At 36.4% G+C, this 17,342-nt stretch overlaps 1 protein-coding gene across 1 annotated transcript in view; it reads left to right on the forward strand.

Moving 5' to 3' along the window:
* Positions 1–16,341, forward strand: part of cep85l (centrosomal protein 85, like) — a 60,125-nt gene extending 43,784 nt beyond the window's left edge. The window contains 10 exon segments of the mRNA XM_051874361.1: positions 4,321–4,406; positions 6,681–6,798; positions 6,898–7,095; positions 7,694–7,846; positions 9,254–9,408; positions 9,734–9,851; positions 11,429–11,479; positions 11,672–11,779; positions 12,777–12,957; positions 14,399–16,341. Coding sequence (XP_051730321.1) covers positions 4,321–4,406; positions 6,681–6,798; positions 6,898–7,095; positions 7,694–7,846; positions 9,254–9,408; positions 9,734–9,851; positions 11,429–11,479; positions 11,672–11,779; positions 12,777–12,957; positions 14,399–14,562 — 1,332 coding nt within the window. The 3' untranslated portion in view covers positions 14,563–16,341.
* The last annotated feature ends 1,001 nt before the right edge of the window (positions 16,342–17,342 follow it).

Consider the following 17,342-nt stretch of genomic DNA (forward strand, 5'->3'; position numbering starts at 1 on the left):
ACTATTAAACAAAATAAGATCATTAACGTCTAAGAAGTTTTTATAACCCTCAGATATTAGCCTGTTAACTTTCATATTAGTTAATTCCAAAAAATGAACATTTTGTCATTTACTCAACCTCATGTTGAGTAAATTTTGTGTTCAAACAAGAACACAAAATAAGATATTTTAATTATGTGCTGGTCGCTCTTTTCGATGCAGGTATGATGAATAGGATTGAGGCTTTTAAGCTTAAAAAAGTATAAAAAAAAAAATTAAAAAAAATAGTGCTTCGCACACCCGATCATACACTCTAAACAAATGGACTGAATATGGACAAACCCAGCGGTTGGGTTAAATGTTTGCCCAACCTGCTGGGTAGTTTTATTTAACTCAACAGTTGTTTACAAATTACTGTATTGCTTGCTTAAAATAAACCCAAAATATGTTGGAAATTAACATTTATTAATGTTTAATAAATGAGCATTTATTAATGTTTAATTAATAATAAACAATAAACATTTATTAAATTGCTTATTGATAAAAGTTCACCTTTTGATCATTATTGCTGCCTCCAGTAATAATGTGTCTGATTTTTAATTTCCAACTTATTTTGGGTTAATTTTAAGCCAGCCATATAGTAATTTTTAATCAATAGTTGGGTTAAATAAAACTGCCCAGCATGTGGGGCAAACATTTAACCCAACCGTTGGGTTAAAACAACCCAGTCGCTGGGTTTGTCCATTTTCAACCCAACTTGGGATGTTTTTAACCCAGCATTTTTTTTTTTTAGAGTGTAGGTGTTTTGGATGAAATTACAATATAAACAATATAAAGCCTGAGGAAGGTTGAATTACTGAAACGTCAGTTGCTCATTAAAATATTTTTGTAATGCAAACTTGAGTATTCTGCTGGATTTTTATTTTTCAAGCTTAAAAAAAAGTATGCAAAAGCATCATAAAAATCATCTATACAACTTGTGCACTATATTCCAAATGATCAATATGTATGATAAACATATTGAAATTTAAGTCTTTATTGACTAAAAATCATGACATTCGCCCTAGATCTCCTTTCAAGAACATTCATGAAAGAATGAAAGAAAGAATCATTCTTTTTAGATTAATCTTTTTAATGAATCACCTTTTTGCCTTCAAGGCCCCCATTTTAAGACAATACTCAAGGGCCGTCATATGTAAGCTGTTATGTACCTCTGGTACTTCTGTTGTCATAAAAATGAATAAACTCAAAAATATGGCATCAGTTTAATGTTTATTTTTAGTGTTTTATGTCTTTTATTAAAATAAAGATTTTTAGAGGGTTTTTTTTAGCATTTTAATTAAGATGATAATATATATGTTAAATGTTATATATATGTTAATATAATCAAATTTAAATGTTTTTAAGACTTACTGAGGCCCCCTGGTTGAGAACTCTAAATGATTAATTCACGAAGGAGCCAAGGATTTTCAGTCAATAACAACTTCAATTTCTGTCTGTTCTTCACATAAATATAGTGCACAATACATATTTACTATACTTTTTATGATTCTTTTGCACCCTTTTTTTAATGCAGAAAGAGACAAAAAGTCATTCTGGTTTACATTTTTGGGTGAACTAATCTTTTAAGAGTGAATATAGGGAACCGCCTACTCAACTTCCCCCTATCCAGTCCCTGTCATCTGCTTCCCAGCCTGTTTGTTGTTGCTGCTGCCAACCACCCAACTGGTTGTGGACTCCTCCTGCGCAGCTCACCATTTATGAGTGGTTGGTGCTCCGAGTGCACATACTGTGGAGATTTGAGCCAGTTTGTTGTGTTTACCACACACTGACTGTTAAAAATATCCCCAGCTATGTGAAGAGGTGAGGGAGGCCTGGCAATGAAAGTGGCACCTGCTTCTTATCACCACGCGGTTTGCTGCTGGGACTAAAATCACTCCAGAGGCAAATAAAGGCATGTTTGCAGGCTCGAGTGTGCCACTGATATGTGCCGCATTTATAGGGTTGACATTTGTGAGCCTGGCGGCTGGTCAGTCCTGCAGAGGGTAACAATATGGACTATTTTAAAGAGTTGATGTAAATGAAGTTAATACATCTGATAACTGGTTGTGTAATGGTCGTCTGCGGTTCGACCACATCAGTTGAATGCATGGTCTAGTGGATGGTGATCAGTGGTCTCATGGATAAAATGTACCATAACCCGTCCAGTATCCACTGCACAAGTGCAGGACACCTAAGAGTTATTTTAAAACTGAACAATTGTTCTGATTACAAAGATTCAGTAAAGATGTATATGTAATGAAGTAAATAAATTCATTATTTTGAAATTATTAATGATTGTATTTAATACATTGTAAAATATAGTCTCTCTCTCTCTTTCGGCTTGCTCCCTTTTTGTCAGGGGTCGCCACAGTGGAATAATCCGCACAGCCAGTTTGGCACGTTTTATGGCAGATGCCCTTCCTGCCACAACCCAGCACTGAGAGCGCACTAACTCATGCAGTCCCAGTGCTGGGACACACTCACTTACACACACACTCACTACAGCCAATTTACCTATACTGCATGTCTTTGAATTTTGGGAGAAACCAGAGCACCCGGAGAAAACCCACGCAGACACAGGAAGAACATGCAAAATTTAAAAAATAAATAAATATAATTTTTTTTTAAACATTTTAAAATATTCATTGTAAATTAATTAATTCATTTGAAAATATTTCTAAAATTAAGTAATTTATTAATTATTAACTGTAAATTTGTTCATTTAATCCTGAATATATTTGTTTATAGTATATCAATAAAGTAGCGATTAAAGTATTTTTCAGAAAAATATTTTATTTTAATGTATTTTATTTTTATTTGTATAAATATTTTAAATATTAAATATATAAGCTTTTTATATAAAATATTTTTTTATTATTATTATTATTTTATTTATATTGTAAGTATGTTTTATAATTATATAATATTTTTAAAATAGTTTTTAGAAATATTTAGCCCACATAAAGGGGCTGACACATCTTACCCCAATGTCCCATATATTTAATATAGGCCCGATTTCACAGATAGAACCTAAACCAGGATTAGGCCTTAGTTCAATTAGGAGATTTCAGTAGCTTTGATAAACGTTTACTAGAAAAAAACATTACTGGTGAGCATCTTGAGACAAAACAATGACACTGACATATTTTAAGATGTCAGTACGAGTTGCTTTCAGTTAAAACCTCTCAAACATACAGCCTTGTCTGTGAAACAGGGGATAAAGTTTAACAATTTGAGTCTCAACAGACTTCCCTCAGGCTGTAATATGTATGGAGTCATCCGTCCAAGTCTGCAGTATGTTTTGAGTAAAGCATGGGATGTGACATCATCGGTGACCTCTTCAGCAGGGTCCTTTCAGCACTCTGACAGCACCTCATCGGGCCATTTCCATTTAGCCTTTATGATCTTTGTTAAAGAGCTGTGACCTGTCACCCGAACATTCACTGCTGAAGATTGTGTACAGTATGTAGGGCTTAAGGGCTATGGGGAAACTATATGTTTGTGGAGTGCCTGTTGTTTTTCATCACCTTTCATGGGAATTCTAAAAATCAGGCCTGGATTATAACATCAGATCCAAGATGATCTTGTTTTATTTGGGGACACTGTTATGTCCAGTTAGCCCCTGCTGGCAGGTTACTGAACTACACCATTATGAAAGCAAAAAGCATCTTTCTCCATTGACAGCCATTGAAAAGTACAAATAATTATATTAATTATGAAATAATAATAAATATAATTACTGGTAGGTGTGTGTGTGTGTGTGTGTGTATATATATACATATATATATATATATATATATATATATATATATATATAACATAATATTATTTAAATATAATTTATATATTATAGATGAATATCTATATAATTGCATATATATAATTATTTATTATAACTATATATACTATATTATTATAAATGGATTATAAATTAATTTAATTAATTAATTAATTAATTCTAAATTAATATATATTTTTTATTACATTTATTTGCCTTTCAAATCACATACTTTTGGGGAGTCACGTGCCTCCTTGGAAAAACCAAGTTAAAAACAAATGCATAATTAGATTCAGTAGTGCGAAGACTCGCTGTCATCCTCCAGGCGAGAAGAGACCTTTACAAACCCCCTGGAGTTCTTCGCTGTAATGCCGCATGACTTTGGTGGCAGTTTGTTGCCGATGGTGATTATGATGACAGAGTATGCTAATTACAGTGTGCTTACCATAAGTACACGCTAGCCTGACCCTGCGTGTTTACCAAATGAGGAGTTCTAATGCTATAATTATTGTTTTGTGCAGATGCTGAGTGGAAATTCTCTCCCTGTCAATACCTTGGTAAAGATTAAGGAGGGACTCCTGAGGCAGAGGGAACTGGAGATTGACCGGTGAGTAAACAAAGACACTTTTAGAGTGCTAATGAAGTTATACACAAAGAATAAGACTGTTTTCAGGTTGTGTATATAATATTATCTGTAATTTAAATCATTAAAAATATATATATATATTTATTATATTTATTTTTAAATTAATATTTATATTATTATAAATTGATTATACATTAATTAATATACATTTTACATTAATATCTATTTAATTACATTTATTTGTTATTCAAATCACATGCTTCCAGCCTCATTTGAAAAACCTTGGTAAACAAAGACACTTTTAGAGTGCTCATAAAGTTTGTCAGGTTGTGGGGTCAAATATTTATTGAAATCAGGGGTTAAATTGGGCTAGAAGTTTGATTCAAGTATAAAAAACAATAACAAATTATTCCTGGTTGGTTGTCAATACAATGCTTCAAAAACGCAATGCAATGATTATGGTGCAAGATGCTGCACACACAGCAATACCTGATGCAACGGCAAAAGATGTCCATCTGATGCAACTAAAAAATTACTCAACCTAGCCAAGAAATGTCATGCCACTGTTTCAATGTGTCATCTCTCAACTGTCTGTCAAAACAAGGCCTTTCCTGACCTCCCACGTAAACAAAGTAATGGATTCATCCATTTTTGTCTGTAGGTTTGTCATTAGCTCATGTTTCTGGGGAAGGGGCAGATGTTTCATTAATAGCATTTCATTAATTTAACACACTGTCGGCTGTGCTCAGGACTGTGACCCTGTAGTGACTGCTCTGACCTTGAGCGGTTGTAATTATAGCATCATGCCGTCACCCATAGTGTTGCTTTGCTTTTAGGTTAGCTCTGACAGGCAGAGCAGTGCCACACATGCCACAGAGCAGACGACCACTGTTCAGTCTGCTGTTTCTGCTCAGACACAAACGTACCGCATATCCCTGCCAAGAATTACACATGAGGAAACGAGCATGCTTTTAGCAGGGCATCAATCTGCTTTTTGTCAGGCTTCTACATCGCAGTTTTGCTGTCCATTTACTGTATATATCGCTCATTTACATTTTTGTTTACTTTATTAAAGATGCTGTAATTAATGTTTTGGAACTTCTGCCAGATTTAGTCCCACCCCCTCTGTCTAAAACCCCGCCCTGCAGAAATAACACTGAAATTTGTAGGAAAGAAACACGAGCAGGATATCTCAATGTCAAAAGCAATCAAAGCAAGACTTAACTGACAGCTGCTTAAGAGATGAATATGGCATTAAACCTGAATTATTTTCAAAAACTATCACACACTCAGCTTCTTTTATGTTGCCATTGTACTGTACCATGCACAGTTATTTCTTACAGGTAATATACATTGTTATTACTAACAGTTAATCTCAGAATGAAAGTAATACTGTCACATTCATATTTAGTTCTGACATGATACTCTAGATGGCACAGGCTGATAGGTTCTTAACTCATTTGGTGGCGATCACATCATTATCTGTATACATAGTGCAGCTGATTGGTTGCTGTTGTATCAGCGGCCAATGAGCTGCAGCTCAGCATTCAAATACAGGTAGTGTTGCTTTTAGCAGTCTGCAGCGCACTTTCAGAAACCCTTCACCTTCCCCAGCTCCACCTGTATAGATCTGCTACGGGGGTTATTTCATGTTTGTCTTACATACTCACAGCAATGTCTGTGAATGTATTGGCAGTAGCAAGTCTCAGTACTTGCTCTGCAGCGTAGCAGATCTATTCCACCAAGACCAAATACATTAACATTGCCATATTCATTACCATGCCAATCTCTCCGAGAGTTGTCATGACAGAAATGTATTATTAGTAAGTATGTAAAATTACTTTTTTCTTCACTTTTTCTTTCTCAGAAAGAATGTCACACAATTTTTTCCCCCTCACAAATTTTAAACCACATTTTTCTAGGTCTATCACAGAGACAGTTGTCATATTTCAGAACCCTGAATTCAGTGATATCCGTCAGATTAAAAGGACATTTTCCACAAGATCTTGCTGGTATTTAGGATGGTGAACATGATCTTGTTTAACCACACACTCTCTCTTATTTTGCAGAAAATGTCCAAACCAAGTACAACAAGCACACTTTAAAGTGTCAATAAAAGTGTAAAAACATTTCTGATGAAAGCAGACTGCCTGTAGCAAGCATGTCCTTTGCTCTCAAAATGAATTTTTCAGCATACTTGTTTTTAAAACAACTTCTCTGCATGCAGAGCTGTGCAACAGACTGTGAATCCCAATAAAATCAAAGTGAATACTGAGTGTCTAACTGAATTTCTAGGCAAAAGCAACAAATCCTTCAGCTTCATGCCAGGATAAGGGAAAACGAGTTAAGGGCGCAACAAGTCCTCCAAAACCAGAGGGGGCGCTATGATGACTCGTATCTACTCAAGGCCAAGGTATGTCTCTTTGAAATTAATTAAATAAGAGAAAATACTTTTATAATGGCAGTAACAGAGTCAGTTACCTACCGCTGATGCTTCTTTCCATCTTTTTAGGATTCTCCATATGACAGTCCAGTATCTGGCCAGAGTCCGAAATCTCAGCTGCCCGAGCGAGTGAGCCCACAGTGCTGTGAGAACGGAGAGCTGGGGCGGAAATTGGCCGCGGCAGAGATGGAGGTCATCCACCTCAGCGAATTTCTCAAACAAAATACACAGAAATACACCGAAGACATCAAGAAACTGGAGGAGAAGGTTAGAACTTCAAATTCTTCTTGTCGCCCATTCCTAAAGGTCTGTGGTACCAAAATGTTTGAAAGTTATCAAATTTTGGGTGTCATTCGCTAATAATTGCATGGATTCTTTAGTAAAAATTACATCTAATTCACAACATGTGCATACGCACATGAATTTGTTATAATGTTAATTAATTTGATGTTTTTTAAATGAGCGACGGCGTGTCCAAGGTTAGTCATTTGCATAAAACACTGCTTTTCAAAATCAGATTACAGCAGTCTCATTAGCCAGCTGTACATACACATATCTCCGTCTCCAGCTCGAGCTATAACACAGCTTTTCTTACTCCTTCACTTTATTTGGTGAACTATATTTAAGAGGAAATATCTCTGGATAAAATTTAATTTTAGTACGGCCATTCAGAGTATGTGATTTTGCGTACATTTGGTTTTAGTTGTTCCACTTTACAATAAATTTTAGTATGAAAGTTATTGGTGAATCATGATTTGTTCATCAAAACGTACACAGAATTCACATGCAAATTAGTTTTGAATAAAACCTATTGTTTCACATGCCCTACTGAAGCTGAACAAAGATGCTTTGTGTTTCCGATCAGATGAAAACACGTGACCGCTACATCAGCAGTCTGAAGAAGAAATGCCAGCGCGAGCAGGAGCAGAATCAAGAGAAGCAGCAGCGCATTGAGACGCTGGAGAAGTACCTGGCAGACCTGCCCTCGCTGGACGAGGTCCAGACACAGGCTCAGCAGGTACGTGCCATTCTCCGTCTTTATTGTAATGTCCTAAACTGCAAAACTAGTGATGTGTTTGGCTGATTTGACAGTGATTTACATTCTCCATCTTAGTGACAAATCATTACTACTATGGATGGGTATTGACACAAATTTCACGATTCGATTTGATTCACAAGCTTGTGATTCGATTCAATTCCAGTTTCGATTCAGTTTGATTCGATATTTTTAACCCAGCCCTAATTACTACATTTTATTACAATTCCAACATCTCTGATGTCACCTTTTCCAAGTTGGTCATAAACTTATCCAAATTTAAATCTGATTGTCAGCCTCAAAAATCAAAAGTGATTTTGGTTCAGTTAATCAGGGCATAATTAACGTCGCCTAAACCAACACAGCAGTGCCAGTCCCCACGGTGTTCTGCTAATAGATCAACGTAAACAGCTGCTAATGTGACAGCAGGCGCTCTTCATTATGTTTGGGAATAATCTTACTTGTGGGTTATTAAATCATTCTTTTGTGCAGTTTACTAGTATGCACAACCATAAGAGGATTAATATTATCCGACAGTCCAACAAATGTTGGCGGTCAAATTTTTCTTACCTGCGTAGCACTTTAGCGCAGTTTGAGGCATCTGTTACTTTGAGCCAGACATTTTCTGTGATGTTGGATTAAATGCAATACAGTTGACTGCAAAAATCATTCTACTAATTAATATCAATCCTTTTCAGTAAAAATATCAGAATAAAACAAGATGAATTTGTGTAAGACAAACTCTTAGCAAAACTCTTGAATTAATGTATTTAATTTTATTTTATTAATTCTAGCAAATAATAGATTTAACTGTTCAAACGTGCTAAAACTACCCTGCCATTTGGAAACACCTACTCATTTTTTATTACTATTACTATCTCCCACCTTTTAGAAAAAGAGTGAAATTATCAAAACTCTCAAATAACACAAATGGAAGTATGAGAATTTTGTAGTGACCAACAATGGTTGGACAAATCAAATCTAACATTTATTCATTTATTTTTTATTTTATTCTGTGTTTCTTACCCCACTGACAAATAGTTTTGTTTAGTTTTAAGCATAAATCTAACAAAATTTTGTAATTATATATAATATTTAAAATCATTAAAAAATATTAAATTACTAATGTTCTACTTATCTTTTTGTCTAATAGTCTTTCAGAATGTTTGTTCTCAATTAAATGTATCTTGATTTAGTGATGTCTACATATTTAAACATCAATGTACTGGAAAACAAGACAAAAATAAGTATTACTGTGAAAATAGAATTGGTCGAACTATGTGCAGAATAAACATTACAAAACTATGTTTGTAAGGTGTGTAGAGTGTTCAAGCCTTGTTGTGTAGTAGCATTACTGTATTCATCTCCGTCCGTGTTGTGGCGTCTCAGTTGCAGGAAGTGCAGGGGAAGAAGCAGGCATTGGACGACACTGTAGCCCAGCTGGAGAAAACCCTGGAGGAGAACCGAGCCCTGCTGCAGGAGAAAGACGCCATCATCGAGACCCAATCCAAGCGGGAGAAAGAGCTTGTGGCTGCTGTTCAAAGGTACTGCACTTAAATGCTCACTCTGTTGAGACCTCACAGCCAGAAGCATTGCTTTTAATTTGGTTTCTTTCTGAAAGCCACTTTTTATATACAGAGTGCTCAGTTAAGTGAGCTGAAGATCAAAGTGCTGTGTTCTCTTATTAAAACATAGAAAACGTGGTATTAACATGGGGATGAAATCAGGCCAATCATCATTTTGGACTGAAAAAATAATGAAAGGCCACAGCAGCTTTGATATATAAAATAAGGAGCTGTCGAGATTTCTCTCTGCCTTATTTCGTTTTACTCACTGGATGATGGAGTATCATAAAACATTTGTTTGTAGCCTACAAGAGAAGGTGGAGAAGTGTTTGGAGGATGGAGTACGGCTGCCCATGCTGGACCTGAAGCAGCTAGAGAAGGAAAACACTCGTCTACTAGAACAACAGAGCCAGAACAGCCTGGTACTGATCTCCCATGATTCACCTAATGACACAGTATTGATCATATGTTGCTTTTATGTCCAGATTTCTCTTTCATATAATGCATTATACTATAAATCTATAGGGGCTTTCGCACTGAATAGTTATAGGAACTCAGTTAGAGGAACTAGCCACTAGGATAGTTCCCAGAGAACTAATTTCTCCCTCGGACCATGTTCCTGGTTGCATTCGCACTGGGAATAGGAACTCTGAAGAGGACGACAGCGGCGTCTTTAAACGCAGCATTTACAAACGCTAAAAACCGGTGAATGGAGGATGCCGTGATCAGAGCTGTGTTTGTTGTGTGTCGTGGGTTTCGTGATAACAGAGATAGAATGTAGATGCATAATTTACGCGACTGAAAGAGCAAAAATTGGGGCTAAGAGATGAAATCTTCTATGACAACTTTCAGTATTACATATCATCGAGGCTGAGAAAAGAACAACACTGCAGACGAGGTAAACGCCTTTATCGCTGTTTTCCATGTACGTGAAGTAAATATGTTTACACGGCTGTTTAAAAATGCCAGGTGCCGGTGTTTGACATGCGTTTGACCAACCAACGTACACTTACGTCACTGATAGTTCCAGTAGTGCTGGTTTAGACCCTACTCTGAAGTAGGAGCTAATTTAGTTCCCCCAAAAGGAGTTCCTAGAACTAAAATCATTCCTAGTTCCTGCAGTGCGAACACGGCAAAATCCGGGTACTTCAGCCAATAGTTCTAGGAACTATGAAAAGGTTCTTCCATTGCGAAAGCCCCTTATAAATCACTGATATATTGAAATTTTATACCAAAGACAGAATGTGTAGGTATAAAGAGACTGTACAAATAATAGTTTCTGTTTTCTTATTATTTAAAACCTAGTTAGCTGCCTACCTAGACAACACTTTAAGGCATCATATGCGCATTCCCACATATGATGCCCAAAAATATTGTCTAGATTATATTCAACTTTTCAAACGTACCAGCCAAAACTACCTACCATTCTACGGAGCCCCTAAAGGGACTTTTGCAAACATATATATATATATATATATATATATATACTGCCCTAACAAAAGCCAAATTTTGAGCAAATAGATCTTTATTAATTTATGCGAATCCATACTCTAGTTTACTTCATTCAAAGTAAAATGGCATTGATGGAAATAGATTATAATATACATAAACTGTAAATTGTAACGCATGAGCATGCAAAAAATTTCCGTGCGCCCATGAAAACTTTCTCGTGCACACTCAGTAGTTTCTCTGTGTTTATTTTTGCAAAGGTCCCTTTAGGGGCTCCATACTGTTCTGTATTATAAACTATATTCCACCTTTTAAAATAATATTGAAGTTATCAATACTATCAATACTATGAAATTACCAAACCAACTGAAGTGAACAAAAATTGTTGAATAAATAATTTTTTGAATAAGTCACTTTTTGTCTTGGGATGCTTTTTGAACAGTATTGAACGCCTCCACCGGTATGTTGGATACTGCTTTTCCTTCTCTGGCATTCAAATGACACAAATTTCACTATTGTGTAATTTGGCATTTCTTTCTTTTTGTTTCAGCTGATCGACAATCAGAAGGAGCAAATTGACAAACTCACTCTGGAGATGTCGGTAAGATCATTTTCTACCCTTTGTTGTGGAAGCTTTAGGATAATAATCCTGGTTTGCATTCCTTTGTTATCATCCTTGGCTCTTATTCTTGGAAGGATGATGGGACGGTGTCTTGCATGTTGATGCTTATGTTGAATAGTGTAATCAAAGCAGGTTTGTATAAGACGCACATGTCTTTCGTCCTCTTTGCAGGCCCTGGAAAAGAAGTTGCAGAGGGAGAGGGGGATCACGCAGGAACTTCGCAAACAGCTTTTGGAACGTGAGGAGGAACTTGAAACGCTCTCCACATCTCTTCAGCAGGTACGGCACTCCAAACCACCCACAAAGGGACTCTAAAGTGCTGCTAAGACTTTTTCATCCTAAACGATACAGATGAGCCCTGTGGCGGATGTTAGAAGCTTGATTGAAGGCTCATTTTTGTGTCATTAAATTCTCCGCCCTGCTTTTCATGGCAGTCGAGTCATGAATAACCCAACTGGCCCACAGAGCACTATTAGAATTCAGGACGTCATTTTTCACCGCACAGTCTCAAGGTGAGGGAGAACAGGCAGTTTCACAAAGCCGCAGTCATGCGTGATTCAGCCGCACTGATCCACACAGACTCTCACAGAGACAATGTTGGAGCCGAGCACAGAGACCATACATCATACAGAGCTGCGACAGGGACACACCAGATTATTAGCAAGGATGCTCTTACTTGGTTTCTCTTGCGAGACCCACATGAAATTACCAAATATAAAAGATCCCATGTAAAGGATGACTGCATATATTCTTACACTGCAAATCAGTGGACAGTAATTTGGTTCCCTCACAATGTAGTTCACTATCATTTTTAAATCACATAATTTCTCCTCCGCTCTTGCTTTTGTCCCGCTGTGTAAGTGCCAGTAATTCCACCTCTCACTGTTCAATGTTTTGGCTAGTTTTCACAAACACTTGCTTCTGATTTTGTTCTTGCAGCGTTGCTTTGAGAAATAATAATGTGTTCCGCTGGTAATCTGTTTCAGGACACACAATTGTTAAGCTTAGTCATCAACGTTACAGTGCAAACTCTGAAAGTTCAGCGGACGAGTGTAAAATGCTGAAATAACGCTTCACAGACACATTCATTGTGTCCGTAATAGCATTTGAAGGTGAAAATAGCGATTCTCTCAAATCTCCAGTGGCGAATGTGACGAGCCAGGGCTTCATTGTACTTCATAATTTAAAATTAAACTCCTTTTAAAGGCTCTGTCCTGATTCCTCCTGCTGTGTGACACAGGGAGGAGTGTGTAAAGCTGTATTTTTATCTCCACAGAAGCAAAGGCGGGCAGATGAGGAGACGTTGAGTGTGGCCTCCGGGTCGTGTCTGAAGGAGGCTGGGCCCCTGTTGAAGGAGATGTCCCTGTGTCTGCTGGATCTTAAGGGCCTGTGCAGTGTCCTCACACAGAGAGCTCAAGGAAAAGAGCCCAACCTGGCCCTGCTGCTTGGAATCAAATGTAAATACTCATTCAGATCATATAAAACTCCAGCTTTAGCAGCACATTCTCATTTTTACAGTGTATTTTGTATTTATTTGCATTATTAGTAATCCAGCATAAGCCTGTTTGGCTTTAAATTAGATAAAGATTCTGTGCATCTCTAGTCACTTTTAGCATTTTTTTATTTTTTATTTAATATTTTCATATTTTAGTTCTTATTTAAATTCATTATTTAAAATTAAAAATAGAACACTTAAATCAATTGTTTTGAATGCTAAAAGGGAATTTATGCATCACATTATATTGCACAGTATGAAAAACTGATATTCGTTTTAAGATTTGCTAAAGAGTGTTATTAAATTATTAGTGTTTTTAAAGTTTGGGGTCAGTGCTTTTTAATACTTTTATTCAAAGATGGATTAACTTGATTAAAAGTGACAGTAAAAACACATATAATTTTAAAAAATGTATCACGGTTTCCACAAAAATATGAACTGTTTTTAACATTGATAATAAGAAATGTTTCTTTAGCAGAAAATCATCATATTAGAATGATTTCTGAAGGATCAATGAAGACTGCAGTAATGATGCTGAAAATTCAGCTTTAATCACAGGAATAAATTACATTTGGAAAAAAATTAATTATTAATATATATTAATAATATTATAGTTTTACTGTTTTTTTTCCCATCAAATAAATGAATCCTTGGTGAGCATGAGTTCTCATGAGAATCCTTGTTCTTGCTAATCAAAAGTGCCTTTCTTAACTGTTAGTGCTATGCTAAGCTAGTAACTGAAAACTCAAAGAAAGAGAAATGTTCCATTTGACTCATTTAGCTTCTGTAATATGTGAAACATGATGCGTCAGTTAAAATACATTAACATATTTTCATAATTAAGAATAAATGCACTGTCAAATGATGTCATTTCTAAAGGCCCCGATATACTTCAAACGAAATCGAAGAACGAACTGATGTAACGTCATTTCAAACAAAATCAAGTTCATTTCGGGAGTTTGAAATGGCTTGCCAAAGCGAACTCAGGAAAAGTTCGCTCAAGCTGCAAAACACCTTCATACTACCATTGGTCAGTGACGATAACTTAATAGGAGGAGTGCGCTTAGGCTCCGCCCTCTTTCACACTGAACACTTCTCTGACTCATTTCGTCTGTAGAGTCCGTCGAGGTAAGATCTCCACGGGTGAAAACATGAACTCACTGGATAGCCGCTTTATAGGAGAAAATGAAGTTGTGCTTGTGATGAAATGAGGCACTGACACTGTTTTTGCTTGCTGTTTTCTCATTTTTGTTGTTTATTTTGTTACTGGGAGGAAAGTATAGTATATATGAGTATATCAGCACCTTAATGTAGCACCAAATAAATTACCAATATAAAAAGCATCTCAGCCAGTAGAATAAAAATTCTCGTTTGTGACACTCATCCTATTGCCTTTTTTCCAGCTATGAGCTGCTCAGCGGAGGAGAACGAGAAGCCGCTGATGGAGGACGGTTTACGGGCCAAGCTGGTGGAGGTGTGCCAGCTGAGAAAAGACATTGACGAGCTGCGGACGGTCATCTCAGACCGTTATGCTCAGGACATGGGTGAGAACTGTGTGACGCAATGACGCCCGACTCTCCAGAGGCTTCCATTTCCACCTTGTCGGGACAGACGGCGTTCCAAGCGCTTGTAAAGGGAGAATAAAGTCAACCTGATGGAAACAGTCTTTCTGACTACTAAAGGTTGGGCCAAGCTGTGAATCCAGTTTACAAGGACGTCTTTTCAAGAAGTTTGTTGTTTGTTTTCTTGTGGACATTGAATCTTCAAGGAGTTTGAATGAATGTCGTGTGTTTTTAATATATTTATTGAGACTGGTGGAGGCCTTGCTGGTCCTGTCAGTCACCTTTGAGGGAAAGTAGAGCAACTGGTGTCTTAAAGTGCCTTGTGTTCCTGTTTCTGTACCTCCAAACTTCATGAAGTCACAGTCATTTTTACCCAAAGAAGCTGGTCCATCCGTTTCCCAACAGCTACAAGTCGCAGGTCGACGTTCAGGATCCTCTATATTGGGAAAAACACCAGGAATCGCAGCAAACGAAGGATCCTTCATCGGCAACACCCTGCATCTCATCTGAAGTACATTAGCGTAAATGTTTCATTTAAAAATAAAAGACAGCATAGGAATCCAGGTTAATCTATTCAGGACACCGTTTAACTATTTTTAATTAGAATAAAATATGAGCTGCTTTTTTAACGCTGCGGCACAGTTCAGTTCAGAACAAGTTGCACATGTTGAGTTCCAAAGTCAGACAGGAAACAGAATGTTCTGCAGATGATACATTTCCTGTGACCTCCTGAACACGCTTATGACAGTTTATATACTCCAGATAATCCTTGTTACAATTAGGAATATGGACGAAATCAATGCAAAAACTTGTTCACTCAGGTATTTTTAGAGTTTTCTTTTATTCGTTGTGGTTCTGAATCGTTTCAGAAGAGATTTGACTCTTAAGTGTAAGTTCATTTTGACCCCAAGCTGAGTTTGTTTTATAGTTGATTATGTAAAGTCCAGAGATGCGGTCATGTCAACCTTTGCACACGTATTTGCACCAAGGTGACGAACGTTTTAAATATTTACAGTACAAATGTCTATATACTGCTTATGTATTGTGACTAATCTCATTGTATTTAAAGTATATTAAGCATGTTTAGAATTTCAAATGGAGGTTTTGTCATAATGTGCTCATAATATCGTGCATGTGCATAGTGTTAGAATTATTTTTCTTTTTATTTAAAGGAATTGATTAGTTAAATATTACAAGTATACTGTGCTATGCAACCTCACATTAACCAGCATTTATTACACATTTCTGCAGACATTTAATATTATTCTGTGCCTTTACGAATCTATGCAGCAGAACCACAGTAATCGAAGGGTATTTTCCATAACTGGCAGAGACAGAGTTTTCTCCGAGAACTTTATTTCATAAAGGTGCAGGCGAGCTAAGCCATATTCACAAGCAATGCATATTTTTCTCAGGCAGAGAGAGATGCTAATAACCTGATGGAGAATGTATGTGGTGCTCTTCATTGTGCATTACAGGACAGTGTGATATCTGATAGCATGCTGAATTGTGTAGATATAAATATATATATAAATAAATACAAGAGCAATGTGCATTGATTGACATGACCGACTCACTGTGCACTGAAAGCCACTGGTTGGCTTAACAGTATGTTTGAATTTCACTTCAGTCTTTTAAATCTTAAGCTTTTAATTTTCCAGCTAGATTTTACAAAAGCCAAAGGTCTATTTATGTACAACGTTTTTCTCAAAAGTATTAACTATTTTTCCATTTTGTAAAATGCTTTTCATTTGTACAAATGTCAAATAAAGTATTTTTCTACATTGGTTGGTTTTGTTTTTGCTAACAATAAGTCTATATAGATTAGTTTCTCTCAATTGGTGGGTCAAGGAGTGTGCCGTTAAAGAAACAACTAAATGTTTATTTTGAAAGCTGTTGATACTAACTTCTATCAGGACGCATTTCAAGTAGAATGCCTGAGAAAAAGGTTTGTCCTGATTCAGTATCTGCGGTCACAAATTAGATGCTGTCAGGCTATATGCCATCATCATTATTCTAACGTTATTTCCGTAACTTGTTACGAAATAAGTCTCAGAAAAGCGAACTTCCCTGTCCTGTACGATGTTATACTGTGCTCGTAATTCAAGCAAAGTGATATACAGCGCGCGCTGTATATCACTTTGCGTGAATTATGGGTGTAACTTCCGTTAAGCTGTAAACAATCAGTGAAACTTTCGTTCTGTGAACGCAATAATAGGTTTTATATATATATAAAATCTGCATTACATTCAGCATTGTGTGAATCACTATTTCAAAGTGATTTATGTCATTTTGACAGCTAAATTGTATTTTTTTTTTTTTTTAAACAGTGTATTGTATTTATCTGTGAAAACAAACCTGGAAAGGGACGTGAGGATTTGAGGAGAAAAACGAGAGCTTCTTAGTGCATTTAAGTAAATTATTAATGGGATATCGTAAATTAAATTGGGAAAACAGACCACAAATGTGCAGTATGTTGTCCTTTTTCATACTATTACAGCGGAACGCAAACGGAAAAAAAATCTCGAGAAAAAGAATTCAGCGACTGAAAAGAGCTCTTAAAATAGTGTCACGTTAAAATACCAAGCGTTACGTTATTCTCTGGAAAAACAAACGAACGTTATTCTCTGGAAAAACAAACGAAAAAAAAAAAAAGATAAACTGACAGCTCATTCAGACAAACTGATGGATAAGCTTTATTTGTAGAGCAGCCTTATGATTCGTTTGTCTTTTTGAATGGAACTTCCCCAAACCGGAAGTGCCACCCATAATTCAAAACGCAGTA

Source organism: Ctenopharyngodon idella, chromosome 20 (assembly GCF_019924925.1).
Source record: "Ctenopharyngodon idella isolate HZGC_01 chromosome 20, HZGC01, whole genome shotgun sequence".
Classification (NCBI taxonomy): Eukaryota; Metazoa; Chordata; class Actinopteri; order Cypriniformes; family Xenocyprididae; genus Ctenopharyngodon; species Ctenopharyngodon idella.